This window comes from Anarrhichthys ocellatus, unplaced genomic scaffold (assembly GCF_004355925.1).
Source record: "Anarrhichthys ocellatus isolate YVR2014 unplaced genomic scaffold, GSC_Weel_1.0 scaffold11, whole genome shotgun sequence".
NCBI classification, from domain to species: Eukaryota; Metazoa; Chordata; class Actinopteri; order Perciformes; family Anarhichadidae; genus Anarrhichthys; species Anarrhichthys ocellatus.
The window spans coordinates 6763620-6779605 of NW_022280041.1; the positions used below are offsets into that span (position 1 = coordinate 6763620).

Here is a 15986-nt window from a genome sequence, read left to right on the forward strand (position 1 = left end):
GCAGTCTGTGCCAACTTTTAGTGCCTGAGTTTTCAATTTTCTGCACTGCAAACATAATTTAGTTGGTTGTGAACAAGCAAGGTCTTGTGAAATTGGTCTTTGCTTTTGAAAAATGAATGCTGGTGAGATATTTAGTGTTGGTATAACTCTAGAAACTGGTAGAGCTGCCCAGTATTTTTCCCCTTTAATTGCTAAGCCTTAAAAACAATACATGTTGATGTAATTAAAGCATATGATATTGTAGTTGAATATGCACGCAGCAAAAGTCAGATTTTGCATTAAAAGAGTTGCTGTTTCCACAAGAAAATTGAGATGTGTTGTTTCACAAGTTCTGCGTGCTGACCTGAACTTGACGGTTTGTTAGCCCCGGTGCATAAAAGCCAACTCTTCACATTCTAGATCTGCTTGTGCACCTGAGGACGATCTGTGCCCATTTTATGTGTGAGTATGACTAACTTCCACACTTGGTGGTGTTTATTTTCGGCACGAAGCTGCCATCTCCGGTTTCCTTCCTCTCATTGTCTCCATCTGCCGACAGGCTTCATTGCAGTCTGTTAAAGAGCTTTATCCAGACGGAGAATTAGACAGTCAGCTCCATTTAGAGTGTCAAAACAATGAGAACAGCAAAGTGTAATTGATGAAGATGTGGTTCTGAATGTCATTCCGATTGGCTGATTCACATTTTGATTATGTTGACCACTGCACTGTCTATTAACCAACATTTATTAAAAAATCTGACTTAAAATCACACACAAACACATTTAGTCAAAATATCTGGATAAATCTTGATCGACTGCACCACTTACCGGCTCAACTTGCTGCATAACATAGCATAATCATTTTTGATTTCTGTGACTAACATGTTCAGTCATCACCTGGATGTTTTCTCTCTTACCACGCAACACTCACTCTTTAACTCAGTTTTTCTATTAACCGTTGGTATTTAAGCTCCGCCATGTCTCTCGCTGCATGCTGTGACGTTGTCTCTAAAGTGACTCATCACATTTCATTATTTCACTGGGATTGGTTTTCCTCTCTGTCTGCATGCTGTCATGTTAAAAAGATCTGTCAGCTTCACTTTAAATGTGTTTAAACGTGCCCTTCAGAATCAACTTCACTCTGAATAGTTTGGAAATGGGACTTTAAATGGGTGTCAGAATTTGTCAGCTCTCTTTTGGTTCATTTCTTAACACAAATTAGTAATCTGCCCATGAATCTATGATGGATATGCCTTTCCGATTTGACACATGTTCATTACACAGAAGGTGATAGACTTGATTTGCTCAGACATTTATGAAGGTAAACATCTGTTTTGAAGTAAGTTTCTGAATGTAAATAAGCAGATTTAAAATAAGCTCTTTTGTTCAGTGAAAGAGGGGGTAGTTTGAGTGCTTTAATACCTGTTTACACTTGAATGCCAGTTCTTCTCTTTTTTTAGGTCAAATTACCATGATGGTTTAGTGAGCAGAGGCATAATTGCCACTAAGGAAGGTGATGGAAAGTCGGTTGCTTTAAGAAATATTCGACTCATTTGTGCGTGTGTGTGTGTGTGTGTGTGTGTGTGTGTGTTCAGCATTACATATGTTCCAGCAGAGTATCTGGAGGAGTACAAGGCCAGCCGAGAGCCGGCTAAAGAGGATCTCTTCTGTGAAACGGCTCCATTCCCAGGAGCAGATCCAAAGTATGTCATGCACAAACAACGTGCATACGAACATTTGACGCACAAATCCAGGATCATCAATATTTTCCGACCTGAATTTGTTTGTACTCTGTTTGTATCCGTGAGGTCTTACAAACAAGTGTTTCCTTTTTTTCCAAAAACAATGCAAAGCCAGTTTTTTGATGGTGCGAAATTTTCATGCATGTTTGCTAAGCTAAGCTACCACCAGCTCATCAGTGGTTTAGCATGAAATAAAACAGTGACCCACTTGTAAAAAACATTGCTACATAGCTCGAGGGACAAAAACACTAGTAGTGCTTTCTTTAGAATTTTACCAAACTTTTTCCTTCCATTTTTGTCGATCTAGAGATATTCCGAGCCTCCCTGAACGGGAAGATGGCGAGGGAGAGGAGAGTGCCACTTCTAGCAACTGGAACCAACCTAGGAAGTGAGTACCCACACTATTTACGCATCTAATCTAATTTTGTGAATATGTCGAAGACAGACATGGTTTGCAGAACTTTATATGAAAGAATGATTGCTCAAGTTTGAAGCGTTGACACAAAAATAAACAAAAAAATCGTATTTTCTGTCCAGCATACAAAAAAAGTTTACGGCACAGTTTTGAAGAGCAAAAATGTTTAAAAATTCTAGCCTGCGTACCTTCCTCAGAGTGGAGCTCTTCCGAGCGCCAGGCAAGTCCTTGGGTATCAGTATTGTCGGGGGCAGAGGGATGGGCAGCCGGCTGAGCAATGGAGAGGTGATGAGGGGCATTTTTATCAAGCACATCCTGGAGGACAGTCCTGCTGGACAGAACGGGACCCTGAAGACCGGAGACAGAATCATAGAGGTAAAGGAAAATGTCAGGTGAAAGTGAGAGTTAGATTGTAATCAATCAGAAAGCTTTCCTTTCGGACTAATAACTTATATGACATATTTGATTAATGTGCAGTCATTTGAGAGAACCACAAAACCTTGAGGAGGGTTTGAAATCCTGAAAAATCATATTGTTCCCTAAAATTTGTGTCAGGTGGATGGAGCAGATCTAAGAGATGCTAGTCACGAGGAGGCAGTGGAGGCCATACGCAGGGCAGGCAACCCTGTGTCCTTCTTGGTCCAGAGTATTATCCACAGGCCCAGGGTAAGTGTCTATAATAGCATCAAACCAATTGATAGTAAATAATTTAAAGGTCACAATTTCCTTTTCCATCTTCACGTAATCCGCAAAGCCCATTTAGGGCACTTTCAATAACCACAATGTAAAAAGACACAACCCCTGTAGTTCCCGTTTTGCGTTTGATTGTTAAATGCCATTTTGAAATCTTTTATGAGTGCAAAAACAAACCCTGTGTGACATATTAAATATATTAGCAAGTTTTGGTCTCTAATTGCGAAACTCATTGAAAGCATATCAACATCGTTTGTTGTTTGAAAGTGCCCTCGGGCTTTTAAAGCATGACCAAGTAGTTTCCCGCTGGTTCTCTAATTGGTTAGGCTCCAGTGTCGGATCTCTCATAGTCAATCACTTGCATTGTGATCTATGAGATATTCCCACTTGCTTTCCTTAACATTCTGGTCACTCATTAAAGCCTTGTAGCAACTCATAATGTAATGTAGCACATGGAGAGGAAAGACATGAAGAGGGGGAAGAAGTCATGTTAAAAAGGAGAATCATACTCAACGGTGGGGACTCTAAAAATATCTTGAAGCTTATATTATCAATATTTTTTCTAATAACGGGCAGCTGTACGCTAAATGTCCAGCAGCAGACAAAGTTAGCAACGAGCTGGTAACAACAGTAGAGTATTCAACTATTAACTAAGCAGCCAGATATTTCCCTCAAGGGCTAAAAGGAGAGCGAATATTGGACATTGCAAATTATTTAGTCGGAATTTTAGCAATAATTATATAAGGCTCACACATTTACATGATAACACAGCAGGTTTTGTTACCTTTGGACAGGGCAAAGCTAGCGTTGGCTGTATTTCCAGTCTTTATGATAAGTTAAGCTAGCCGTCTGCAGCTTCTTACTTAGGATACATGAGAATGGAATCTAATCTAATATGCAGCAAGAAAACAAATGAGTGAATCTCCTTATGTTCACTGTTCATACTTCATTTTTTAAGGACAGTGACTACATTATGAGTTGCCTCAAACCTGCATCTATATGTTCCTCCGCACTGCTTTCTCAGCCCGGGTCAATATATAACCGAGCCCCATCGCCTGCCGTAGAGAAACGCACCACCTCTTTCACATGCATGCCACATCGCACATGTCAGGTAATCTGTCTCCATCTTTTTGCCTCTCATTTTCTGTTGCATCAGCTCTCTATCCATCACAGTTAATCTTTTGTTGCATTATCTCTCCTGCCTCCGCTTTCGTTCCGTCCCTCAAACTGTTCGCTGAGTCTTTCTTTTTAGCTGCATCTTTGACTTTGATACACACATAATATGTGTATTGACAGAAATGAAGACAAAGTAGAATTGGAGGTTCCTTCTGGGAGGAAAGAAAAAGAACCGCGGGAGACGCAGACATCCTATTTAGTTTTCTATCACAGAGTTACTAAACTACAACAATGACACGGCCCACAGTTTAGTTTTTCATCAAAAGGCGGAGCAAATGTTTAAATCTATTTTGTCACGGCAATAACACTTTTTTTTTTTTTTTTTATAGAAAACCTCTGTGCTGACAGTGTGTAATGTTGACATTCAATACACTTTCAGACTAGATTCTTAATGCAACCTCACCATGGGGGTTATTGAACTTGCATCTCCATATTTTATAAAGGAACTCATCAAGTAAACAATAGAAAAAGCAAATAAGGAAATCATTTGTACCTCGAGACTGCTTCAACCCAACAAATATAGGAAGAAGACATCTTTTCAATTGACTATAAAGTCGCCGATATTGAGTTGCAGCTCCACTAAAATGCACAACGATGGCCTGGACAGTTAAAAAAATATATTATTTTGATTGGACGATACCTCTAAGTGCTGTAGGCAGGTCAGTAATGCTGCTTTTAAATGCAGCCACTGGGGTCCACCAAGAGAGTATAATGGCACATCCATGCTGTCTCCCTCTAAGTTTCAAATCCTTCTCTTGTAAGCAGTGAATAATCTCAACGTAGCCTGGAGGAATCTTTGAAACATTTTGTTAAAGTATTTCAGAGAAAGCGGCTTTGCTCTGATTTTTTTTTTTTTTTTTGATGTGGAGGAATGGCTGTCCTCAAGGAAGCCGCTTGCTTTAATGGTTACTCATTTAAATAAAACCCGAGGTGCCTCTGTCCTCTAAACACTCCGCCCTCTCTTTTTTTTTCTTTCCTCCTGAGAGGCCTCGATTCAATTTTGTCACAAAGGCTCAGCCGTCATATTAAATATTCGTCATGTCAGCTTGTTGGTCCTGTGTGTTGCTCTTAGAGGTCGCCGCTGCCCTTTCTGCAGCTAAATAGCCACCGCGGGTCAAGCCTTTGCTGCACTAATCAAACCTGCTTAGCGCCTGCCCTCCCTCAGGTTAGAAAGCTGCCCCATGTCTACGTCTGCCTGCTTGTGTATGAGTGTCTTTCACTTCAACTGTACTGCTTTGACTTGTTAAAATGGTGTTGACAATGAGCTGCTTGACATGAGAGAAGAAGCGTTTGTGGAGTCTAGGGTTAAAACATTAAAAGGAATTCAGTTTCAGTCTGCATGCAGGTTTACCACCTCGGGGCATTTCATTCATTGTCATGACAGCCATGAGTTGGAACACATTTTAATTGTTCCAAATGCCAAACCTTTTATTTTCCTTTATGGTAAACCATATGGAAGCCCTGAGAGGCAAGTGGGGAAACTATTTCTGGGGATCTGTTTTTAAGTCTGCTCTAAATAGCTTTCTCTCTTGTGTGTGGCTTAAGAGCAGGTGAAGAAAAGGCCACCTTTTCTTCACGTGTGAAACAGGTGAACGTTTTTTGAAAGTGTTTTTATTTCTCCATGCACTCTAAACACAAGAAAACATGAATGCTGTTAGTCCTATTTACATGGGATAGTGGTGCACTTCAGCTTCTACAGCCCAAATAAAATTGCAAAACTTTTTTTTTTTCATAACTGAAACCAAAAATATAGAAACATTGGGAACTTAAAGACTATCCTCGCAAAACCTTTTTTTCTCCTATTCTTGTCATAAACACACGGGAGAAAACTATTTAGAAGGGACTTAGAAAATGGATCACTCGTTTTTTCTCACTTGCATTTATGTATAAACCTGTGCTGCCAGACATAATAATTACTATCCTAAACTTTGTGTGTGTGTGTATTCCTATTTTGAATCGATACCTTTCCCTCATCTGTTAGCATATGTTGCCTTATGTCTACGTCTCCTTCTGGTGCTTTGCTGCGTCCTCCTTTTGCATCAAACACAAAGTGAAATCCTAGTCCAAACTTTTACGATTAGTGAATCTTATTTTTCTCCTGTACCCAGCTTTTCAAGGTCCAATTTTTTTTTTTCCGTCAATTATCCCTCAAACATTCTCCCGAGTGTCTCACTGCCGATGTAAAGAAGACAACTTGATAAGGCAGTGTAATGTGAAGAACTGTAAACTGCAATATCGTGTTTTTTTTTTTTTTTTTGTTTGTTTTTTAAATGCCAGACTTTTTTGGCAAAGTCCTTTAAACTCAATCATTGCAGAGAAATGTTCAAGCTTGGATAGTCATGTGGAGTTGGATAAGCTCTTTCACTGAACGCATCAATATGTTGGCCAGGTTGTGTGTGTTTGTGCGAGCGATTATGGTTTTGCCAAGACTTTTTTTTTTTTTTTTTCGTTTTTTAAAAAATAAGTTCTTCATGTTTTTCTTTATTTAAAAGAAAGTGGCTTTTTCTTCAGTAGTATCATTTCTAAACAGATGGTTTTTTTCATGATACAGCATATGGTCCAGATTTTATTCACTCGGAACACTTCTGACTTTGTATGAACTCATTAATATTAATGAGATTTAAACACGATTCTGTATCCTCCGCTGTATGGTGTTATGAATGTGCTCTCCATAATACGTGACCCAAATGAATTTGCTTATCGTGAGTGATGTAGAGTGGAGGGATTTACCTTCGTGTCTGTCTTATACGCCCGCAGTCATCGGTAACAGACTCCAGTGAGGAGAGAGCTGCAGCTAAGACGAGGGACAAGGACAAGGTTGGTGTTTTCAATTACCCTCCACTGACAACTTGAATCAGTGTTTTGTATTTGTCGTTGTTCCACTTGTCAACTTTGGGAAAAGTGTTGCTCACCACACTCGGGTTTGATCACATCAACAGCACTTGGCGTTCAACTTTTCACCAAGAACTCAATATGTCTGTCAATAGATGTAGGTATCTGTCAGAAATGTGCTGTCTTCTAAAGTTGTTGCCCTTTGTCTCTTCTCCGTAGGAGGGTTACAGTCACAGTAGACTTTTCCTCCGCCTCTCCCCAACTAACCCTTTCACTCCTACCCCGTTTAAGGTTTGTGGGTCTCTGTGTTGTGCTTTCCACTTTCCCTTTCTGTGTATGCTCGTGCAGATATGTCAATTTGGCGTGACACAGTTCATGCGCTGAATATATTCTGCCATGCTGTACCCGCATACACTCCTACATGTCCTAACATCTCTCGCCGTCTGATGTCCTTTGTGCATTTTTTTTGTGAAATCAGAACATGTTCTGACCTTTTTGTCTTTTGCATTTTATTACTTCCTTTTAAAAGACAACAGAATTGATACCTCAATAAAATGACAAAAACAAATTAGAGATTTTTTTTTTTTAGTGATCAAGTCTGATTTGTTGTTCTTGTTTTTCAGGTAAGTGAACATATGATTGGTGAATATTTGATTTTTAGTACTAATTTGATGATAAGTAATTGCATCAGTAATAATGAAGTCATTAAATGTCGCATTTTTGACTCGGTAAGCACAATTATACTATAAATAAAGCTATTTTCCAATTAACGTAATTCTAATTTGAGCCTCTGGCATCTATTTGGGACCATATCTCATAATTAATTTTCAGCCTACAGCTAATATCCTGCTGAGAGCGATGAAGCTGTTTATGTAAACCAAGCAAATGACTTATGTTGATTCCATCACCGGTGCTCATGTGCCTTCCTATATTTCTGTAAACCTCGTATCAAGCTGATTCAAACTTAAAGAACAAAGACACAACCTTCTTCTCTTCTTCTTCTTTACCATTCACTAATAAACCGTTTTTCAACTCCCATCTGTGGCGCGACAGCCTGTGAAGCGTGACGCGGCTAAGGCATCTCCCAGCAGCCCTGTCCTCTTCCTGCCAGTGGTGCCCCATGTGGGAGAGACTGATACAGACACGCTGACAGAGATTCCTGGCAGACCTGCTGAGGAAGAGGAGGAGAATGAGGAAGAGGAGGAGGAGGAGGAGGTGGACGAGTTTGGATCCAACTGGAGTGAGTTCAGTTCCTGTTTTCTTGGGGTTAAATTATATATTCCGTTTGGAACAACAGTAAAAACATTTATTGTGTTACATTTTTATGCGTTTTATCTGTTATGCATGCGTTATCGCCTAGCTGCCACTAGAGGTCCTCCAAGGTACATTTTGTTTCTCGCCTGCTCATGAATTCATCCAGAGTCTGCAATAAAAACAGCACAGACTCGCTCGTTTGAGGTGGTTGTAACTCGGCAAAACCTGAAGGACTCATTAGCATCTTGCAGACACTTGAATGTCAACTGTAGGATGAAGTCTCCGCTTCAAGGAGAACGGGTCACACAGTCGGTCCCATTCAACTCAGGCAACCAGCATAAAGGACAGACTTCCAGCCTCTGAACACCTGGGACTGTGGCGAATGTGTGTGCGTGAAAGTGTGTTCCCATCCTGCGGGGATGAGATTGATGAGGTTGGGCCCGGGGAGGTGAGTTGTGGAGATTAGTACAGGACTGATGGTCCAACAGTGGCAGGGAGCCCGGAACAACAGGATCCCATTGGTCTGAACAGGGGCTATCTAACACACCAGAGACAGGGGAGAGAAAGAAGGGGGGACTGGAGTGAAAAATGGAGGGATAACAATGCAGACAAGATTGAGACAAAGAGATAGAACCTCAGCAGACTGACATTTAAAACTTTCACCATTCACATTTTGTGCCTTTGCACAAAACCCAATCTCCCCTAATCCAAACACATGCCCCTCTTTCTGAGCAACAAGACAGAAACTGATATGGAAGTTCAGGCTCGAAACAATTCTGGCACTATTCAGCAGCGTTGTCAGCTTACATCTGTCTTGCTACGACTTCACCCGCCTCTTTCAGAGAACATAATCCAGCGCTATGGCAGCCTCCCGGGTGTCCTACACATGATTGAGCTGGAGAAAGGCAAGACGGGCCTGGGCCTCAGCCTGGCGGGGAACAGGGACCGGTCTCGCATGAGCGTGTTCGTGGTGGGAATAGACCCCAACGGGGCGGCCGGCAGGGACGGACGTATGGCAGTGGGGGATGAGCTGCTGGAGGTAAGAAGTGTTGATTGTGGTTCTCAACTCAAGTGGGTGTGTAAACGAAGTTTGCTGGATATGTGACCCCTTTAAGATATATAATCTATAACATATATACATTTCTGATGTATGGCTTTTAGTAGTGCTTTGTATCACACATTTGCTCTTGGAGAACAAGTGTCTATAATTCTATGTTTTTGTATCCTGTCAGATCAATGGGCAAGTCCTTTATGGCCACAGTCACCAGAATGCGTCCTCCATAATCAAGAGCTCTCCATCCCAAGTCAAAATCATCTTTGTCAGGTATTTAAACCCATTTTCTTCCTATTAAAGCCTCTATGAATACACTTCCATGGCAACAGCAACTACATGTCATTGTCAGACAGCTGACCTGAAAATGTTCGTCTATTGTAATTTTATTCAAAATTCAATAGAGGGAGCTATTGTAACTCAACAGAAGGATGCAACTGAAGGTGAAGAGTTAGGAGAACAGTCTTCCTCATGCACATATCAAAAAAGAAGAAGCGGATATATTTGCTTAAACCGTGTTTTCCCCCAGTAATCCATTAAATGTTATTACAATACATATGTCAAGATATATATATGTGTGTGTGTGTGTGTGTGTGTGTGTGTGTGTGTGTGTGTGTGTGTGTGTGTGTGTGTGTGTGTGTGTGTGTGTATATATGTGTTTGAAAGGCTTAAATCAAGGTGACATTTATATATGAAAGCAATGATTTACTCCCTGCTTTCATAGCTTTTGGAACAACTAAACAATGTATTAAAAAAAAGAATATGTTCCTGTTAAAATAAAACAGTGAATGCTCATTTATTGTACACTAACTGCAAAAACAGTACATTATAAAGATTAGTATGGCTTACCCAGTTGAGTATGAAGTATTGCAGCTGACACAACAGCACAGTCAGCCACATTTGACCCTTCCCAAAATCAGTCTACTTAACCTTCTACTTAAGCTCACATCCCGTTCCTGACCCCTGGAAACAGACACTGTGATCAGCCCACGTAAATCACGGCTCCGCTGTCACAAAGCCGAGGAGCCGCGATTTACGAGAGTTTATGACTGTTTGGAACAGGAACGCGGAGGCGTTGAACCAGATGGCTGTGGGACCTGTGAGAGAACCCGAGGGAGACACAGTGGAGCCCCACACTGAGGTAACACTGCACTCATGGCCACACGCACTCACACACACAAAACACCGCAACGGACAAAGATTATGGAGATGTTAGGGAGTGGAGTTCCATCTGCATAACATGCAATGAAACTCTCTCACAAACCATTATAATTGCTTTTGATCTACCCTTTGTGTCATTTACTTTTTGCGCCAGAGTTGTTTTCATGTATGTTTGCTCCTAAAAGTCTCTTTGTGTGGTCCTGGAGTTCCCATTCTCCCAAGCCTGTGTGTAACTCCCGGGACAATCAAAAGCCACACACTCGGTACTGCACTCCCACCAGCCAGCAGACACAAACACAAATTCCACTGTATCAACTACTGCCTGTCTCCTCACAGCTAGAAGCGACTGCTGCTAATGGTGATGCCGATACTTCAAAATATGTGCATCACAGCATAAAGCTGAAGGTGAGATACACTGGACCCCCCGTGTACACATCACACACATAGGGCAACCATGGTCTTTTGAAAAACCAAAATAAAGACAATAATAGAGAGGAAGCAATGCTATAATGAGGGAGGATGTACACAAAAAAGGTCAATGGGGTATGACAGAAAGAGGGAGGGGGAGCATACAGGAGCAGTCAAGTCTGACAAGCTGCCAGCCAAGAGCAAAGATTGTAAAATAAAAGGGTGAGTAACCAAAACAACACATGAATGGGAGAAGAGCTGTTCCAATAGGACATAAAAGTTCAGTTCACCCAAAAAAATAGAAAGGGGAACATAATTTGACCCCTTGTGGTGTCTACTTACTACTCATGCGGATATTTTTACAGTTGTATTTGCCAAGCTATTTAGATTGAAAAATATCCCATTTTAAAAACTCGCAGCAACGAGTCTCTCTGGAAAATAATTCCCACAGAAAACTGCTTACAGTGAAGTCTGTGGATGATTTTGAGTTTTTATTTAATGTCAGTCTTCCATACTGTGAGCACAAGCACAAGTGTCACCGGGGATATCGCAAAAATCGTACCTATTGAACTGAAAACATCTGCCCGACTACATACAAGTGGTAATTTGGAAAACTTGTTTTGTTGTGATCCCAGTTAACCGGCCCTTTAAAAAGAAACCTAACTATAAAGCAAGGAATCTCTTTCTGTACTTCCCATTAAACAATTTTCAGTGTGGGACCCCCACAGCGAACGTTCCCCTGAGACTGTAGTACAGTCCTAGCTGGGGTCGGGTTATCAGCAACTCACAAAAACGCTGCAAGCACCAACAACCCAGGCCAAGCATTCGACCGGGTCAGAACAGGCATGTTTTTAAAGGGCACTGCACTAGTGAGTGAAAAGAAGACTTTGATGAGAGCCCCAGTTTGGGACTGTCCATATGGTATGTCAGGCGACAGGGAATGACTCAGCAGCATCTGGGCAGCTCATTGACGCGAACACACAAACACAAAAAGGCCCCGCTGGGAACATACGATTAGAAGTGTGAAGGATGTAAGGGGAAGCTGTGACTAATTCTCTTTCTGGAGATGATTGTCATCAGTCATGCTTGTTTTGGTTAGCTGGTGCAGCTCTATTATGCAACACACGCTACAGCCATGTGTAGTCAGTTTGCATGCTATGTTTATATGTACTGTACTAAATGCTGTATATTAAAGAATCCCTTTTTACGCACTTGTTTTTCCCCAATAGGAGGACGGCGGAATCGGCATCACATATGTGGAGGGGAAAAACGACAGTGAAGTTGAGATTCAGAGTATATCTGAAGTGAAGGGAGATGCAGGCAAAGTATGTAGTACATACTGCAGCTAATGGTGAGTCTGTACATTATACAGTTTATTTCTAATCAAAACTGTGATCTGCTTCATACAGGAGGGCTGCGTAAAACCAGGGGACAAACTCTTAGCTGTGAATGGTGAATCAGTGCCAGGCTACACTTTGGAAAAGGTAGTGTGGCTGGAGATAAACTGTAATCATCATGTTGTATTTCCTCTAAAGGCAAGCATTCTACAAATCTGTTGTGTCCGTAAGAATGACCTAAAACAGTCATGATGTAAAGATCAAGCCTGATTAGTAATTCCACTGTTTTCAGTCAATTATCTACTGAGAAAAGCCAAAGGTCCAGTGAAGCTAACCTTCTATACAAATGAGACCCTGTCTTCCTTCCCTTTCCTCCAGTCAACCTGCCAGGACGCGGATAGCTCGGATGAGGTCTTTGCCAGCCGACCCAGCATGCCTAGTGCCACCACGAGTACCCCGAGTCAACCGCCGACGGAAGCAGTCACTAGTGAGTCCGCATTAAGAAGTTTGACTTCTTACTCGAGAAGATAAATAATGGATCAATTGGCTTACTATATGCTTCCTCCATTGTAGGTCAGAGTCGCTCTTCCACCCCTTCCACTCTGGCCTGTGACCCGACGACCTGTCCCATCATCCCCGGCTGTGAGACCACCATTGACATCTCCAAGGGCCGCACGGGCCTGGGCCTTAGCATTGTGGGAGGCTGTGACACCCTGCTGGTAGGTGACAAAAAATATGAAAGATGCATATATATTTTTTACATTTGATTCAACAACAAAAATAAGGTGAATATATACGTATTTGCACTTTTTACAATCCTTTTGAAATATACTGTGAATTTGTAAAAACTAAAAAGTTACGTGACTGTACTTTTGAGTTACCACCCACCATGCCACCCACTTAGACTCTTTGGTGGCGGTATAACCCAGGTTCAAAATAGCCACGGCGGCTCAGGAATGTAGGAAATTATGTTGTCACAGCCTTCCTCCTCGTCCTCCTGCATCCTCTCCTCAACCCATCTATTCTGTCTGCTCAGTCAGGCTTGGGGGGGGGGGGGGGGAGCAGCTCTTTGTCTGGCCTCGGCCACAGCAGACAATATCCAGCCCTGGAATGTAACCTCTGAACCCCAAATGACACACACTGGAACGCAGAGAAAACACACTCGGAGTCAGGAACATACACATTCAGAATGAGAATTCAAAATGACTGTCTGTTGTCAAATTATACCTTTCTCTCTACCCACATGGTCTTTATATAATTACTTTCCCCATTATTTGCTGTCTTGTGTGCCTCGCATTTCCCCCAAATAGATCATTACTGCTCTCACTTTACCTCCAACTGTTTCTGTTCACCGTCTTCTCCTATTCTGTACTCATTTACTCTCTTTTTTTTTTCCCTCTCACTCCAGGGGGCCATCATTATCCATGAAGTTTATGAAGAGGGAGCAGCCTCAAAAGATGGCAGGCTCTGGGCAGGAGACCAGATCCTGGAGGTGCTGTGCCGTATAATGAGCATCACACATGACCTAGATTTAAAGAGCCTTGAACACATTTCAATAACTTGAGATGCGGCGGCCTGAGGATCTGTAACATGAAAGCTAGGGTTCCCAAGTACAGTCAAGGATCAAATAGTGCGATACATTTGTTGATATACATCTCAAATGTATATGAAAGCTGCAACAAAAAGGATCAAACCAAACTATTTATTGTTTGTGACAAGTACTGAAGAATAAATTGATTCCGAGTAAAAACTCCGGGGAAAGTACCAGCTCGTATGAGTGTATGTATTACATGGAGAGACGAGTTAAGTGTCCCAGCTCAATTTGGATTTGCCCTCCATTTCACCTCATGCTTTGTCACAGAGGGAGGGCAGGGGTGGAGCTCAGGAGTTTTGTTATGGTAGCTCGATGAGTAGACCTTTATTGAAAAGCACACATGCATGCACTCGCACACACATAGACACACACTTGATTGATTTAATTGCCCTCTGATATTCATCTCTGTCCTCGAGCCAAGCTGTTGCGTTTAGAAAACAGGGTCAGAGAGGAAAAGTGAAAAGAGTGGTTTCCCAGTCCTCAGCAATGCCATTTGCTGCTATGGGAAGAAAAAAATCGTTTGCATGGCGAAAGCTAATGGGGTATTTCCCCCCCTTTAATGTGGTAAAATAAGATGGACATAAATCCTTAAACTGAACACTCAAGATTTTCCCAGACTTCTGTGGGAAGGCTGCTTCCCTTAAGTTAAATCCAAGTGTTGTAACGCTGTCATATTATGATCCAGTGTTCAGATAGCTCAGCAGTTTGGGTTGCTGAAGAAGAAATGTAACCACAGCAGTTTCAGGAAAATTCTGTTTTAGCATTCAATTAGGCTGTTAGTACTTTTTTATAGCCCTCTGCTGCATTCTCATTATATCAGGAATGGAAGAAAAGAGCGTTGCTACTGTTTTTTGCGCGTTTCTGTAAATATGAGCAATAGTTTCTGGTTGCACTTATAAAAAGAGGCCAATGGTTGCTACAATACTGACCTCCTTTTCTCTTGTCACAGGTGAACGGCATCGACCTGCGTGACGCCACTCACGACGAAGCCATCAACGTGCTGCGGCAGACCCCGCAGAGAGTCCGGCTGGCGGTCTACAGGGACGAGGCCCAGTACAAGGAGGAAGACCTGTGGGACTCGTTCACTGTGGAGCTCCACAAGAAGCCCGGCCAGGGCTTGGGCCTGAGCATTGTGGGAAGGAGGTGAGAGAGATGTATTATTAGATCTAGTAGCAAACTACTGACAGTACTAGAATGCTGGTCATTTTGATATTATATTGCATTTGGCTCGTCTCTTGAATCAAAGTCGGTACAGCCAGACAACTATAAATAGTATATATGTATAAAATGGTATTGGTGATATAATGAACATACTAGTAATCTGAGAGGGAACGTAGTTTGACATTAACTGTACAAACCTATTTTAATGCAGATCACTGGATCAGAGGTAATTGCTGTCACTATTTAGAAAGTGTGTAGTGTAGAGACAGATCTTGTACACACACAAACACAGCAGGATTTGTTAGATCTACCAATACGTGATAAACCATGATGTTTTAAAATCCTATTTCATGGTTGCCTGGCTGGATTGCTGATATGTTAAATAAACATCACAGAAATGTGTCAGCAGAAATACAGTGCGTCCAGAAAGTATTAACAGCGCTTCACTTTTTCAACATTTTGTTATGTTACAGCCTTATTCCAAAATGGATTAAATTCATTATTTTCCTCAACATTCTACACACAACAACCCATAATGACAAAGTGAAAACTGTTTTTTGCAAATCTATTAAAAATAAAGAATGAAAACATAACATGTACATAAGTATTCACAGCCTTTGCTCAATACTTTCTTGAAGCACCTGTGGCAGCAATTACAGCCTCAAGTCTTCTTGGGTATGATTTCACAAGCTTGGCACACCTATTTCTGGGCAGTTTCTCCCATTCTTCTTTGCAGAACCTCTCAAGTTCCATCAGGTTGGATGGGGAGTGTCGGTGCACAGCCATTTTCAGATCTCTCCAGAGATGTTCAATCGGGTTCAAGTCAGGGCTCTGGCTGGGCCACTCAAGGACATTCACAGTTGTCCCGAAGCCACTCCTTTGTTATCTAGGCTGTGTGCTTCGGGTCGTTGTCCTTTTGGAAGATGAACCGTCGCCCCAGTCTGAGGTCCAGAGCGCTCTGGAGCATGTTTTCATCGAGGATGTCTCTGTACATTGCTGCATTCATCTTTCCCTCAATCCTGACTAGTCTCCCAGTTCCTCCCGCTGAAAAACATCCCCACAGCATGATGCTGCCACCACCATGCTTCACTGTAGGGATGGTATTGGCCAGGTGATGAGCAGTGCCTGGTTTCCTCCAGACATGACGCTTGGCATTCAGGCCAAAGAGTTCAATCTTTGTTTCA

General features: G+C 41.9%; 1 protein-coding gene across 5 annotated transcripts in view; it reads left to right on the forward strand.

The window, feature by feature from the left end:
* Positions 1-15986, forward strand: part of mpdz (multiple PDZ domain crumbs cell polarity complex component) — a 47305-nt gene that overhangs the window by 25178 nt on the left and 6141 nt on the right. For 3 of the 5 annotated variants that reach the window (XM_031850711.1, XM_031850715.1, XM_031850712.1), the window contains 18 exons: positions 400-441; positions 1574-1681; positions 2028-2108; positions 2315-2510; positions 2691-2801; positions 6762-6821; positions 7056-7127; positions 7890-8076; positions 8933-9129; positions 9323-9414; positions 10204-10282; positions 10639-10707; positions 11940-12035; positions 12120-12194; positions 12426-12534; positions 12621-12766; positions 13456-13539; positions 14591-14784. In XM_031850711.1, the coding sequence (XP_031706571.1) occupies positions 400-441; positions 1574-1681; positions 2028-2108; positions 2315-2510; positions 2691-2801; positions 6762-6821; positions 7056-7127; positions 7890-8076; positions 8933-9129; positions 9323-9414; positions 10204-10282; positions 10639-10707; positions 11940-12035; positions 12120-12194; positions 12426-12534; positions 12621-12766; positions 13456-13539; positions 14591-14784 (1998 nt within the window). The remainder of the gene's footprint in view (positions 1-399; positions 442-1573; positions 1682-2027; positions 2109-2314; positions 2511-2690; positions 2802-6761; positions 6822-7055; positions 7128-7889; positions 8077-8932; positions 9130-9322; positions 9415-10203; positions 10283-10638; positions 10708-11939; positions 12036-12119; positions 12195-12425; positions 12535-12620; positions 12767-13455; positions 13540-14590; positions 14785-15986) is intronic. The other 2 variants (XM_031850713.1, XM_031850714.1) reach the window with 2 other exon arrangements.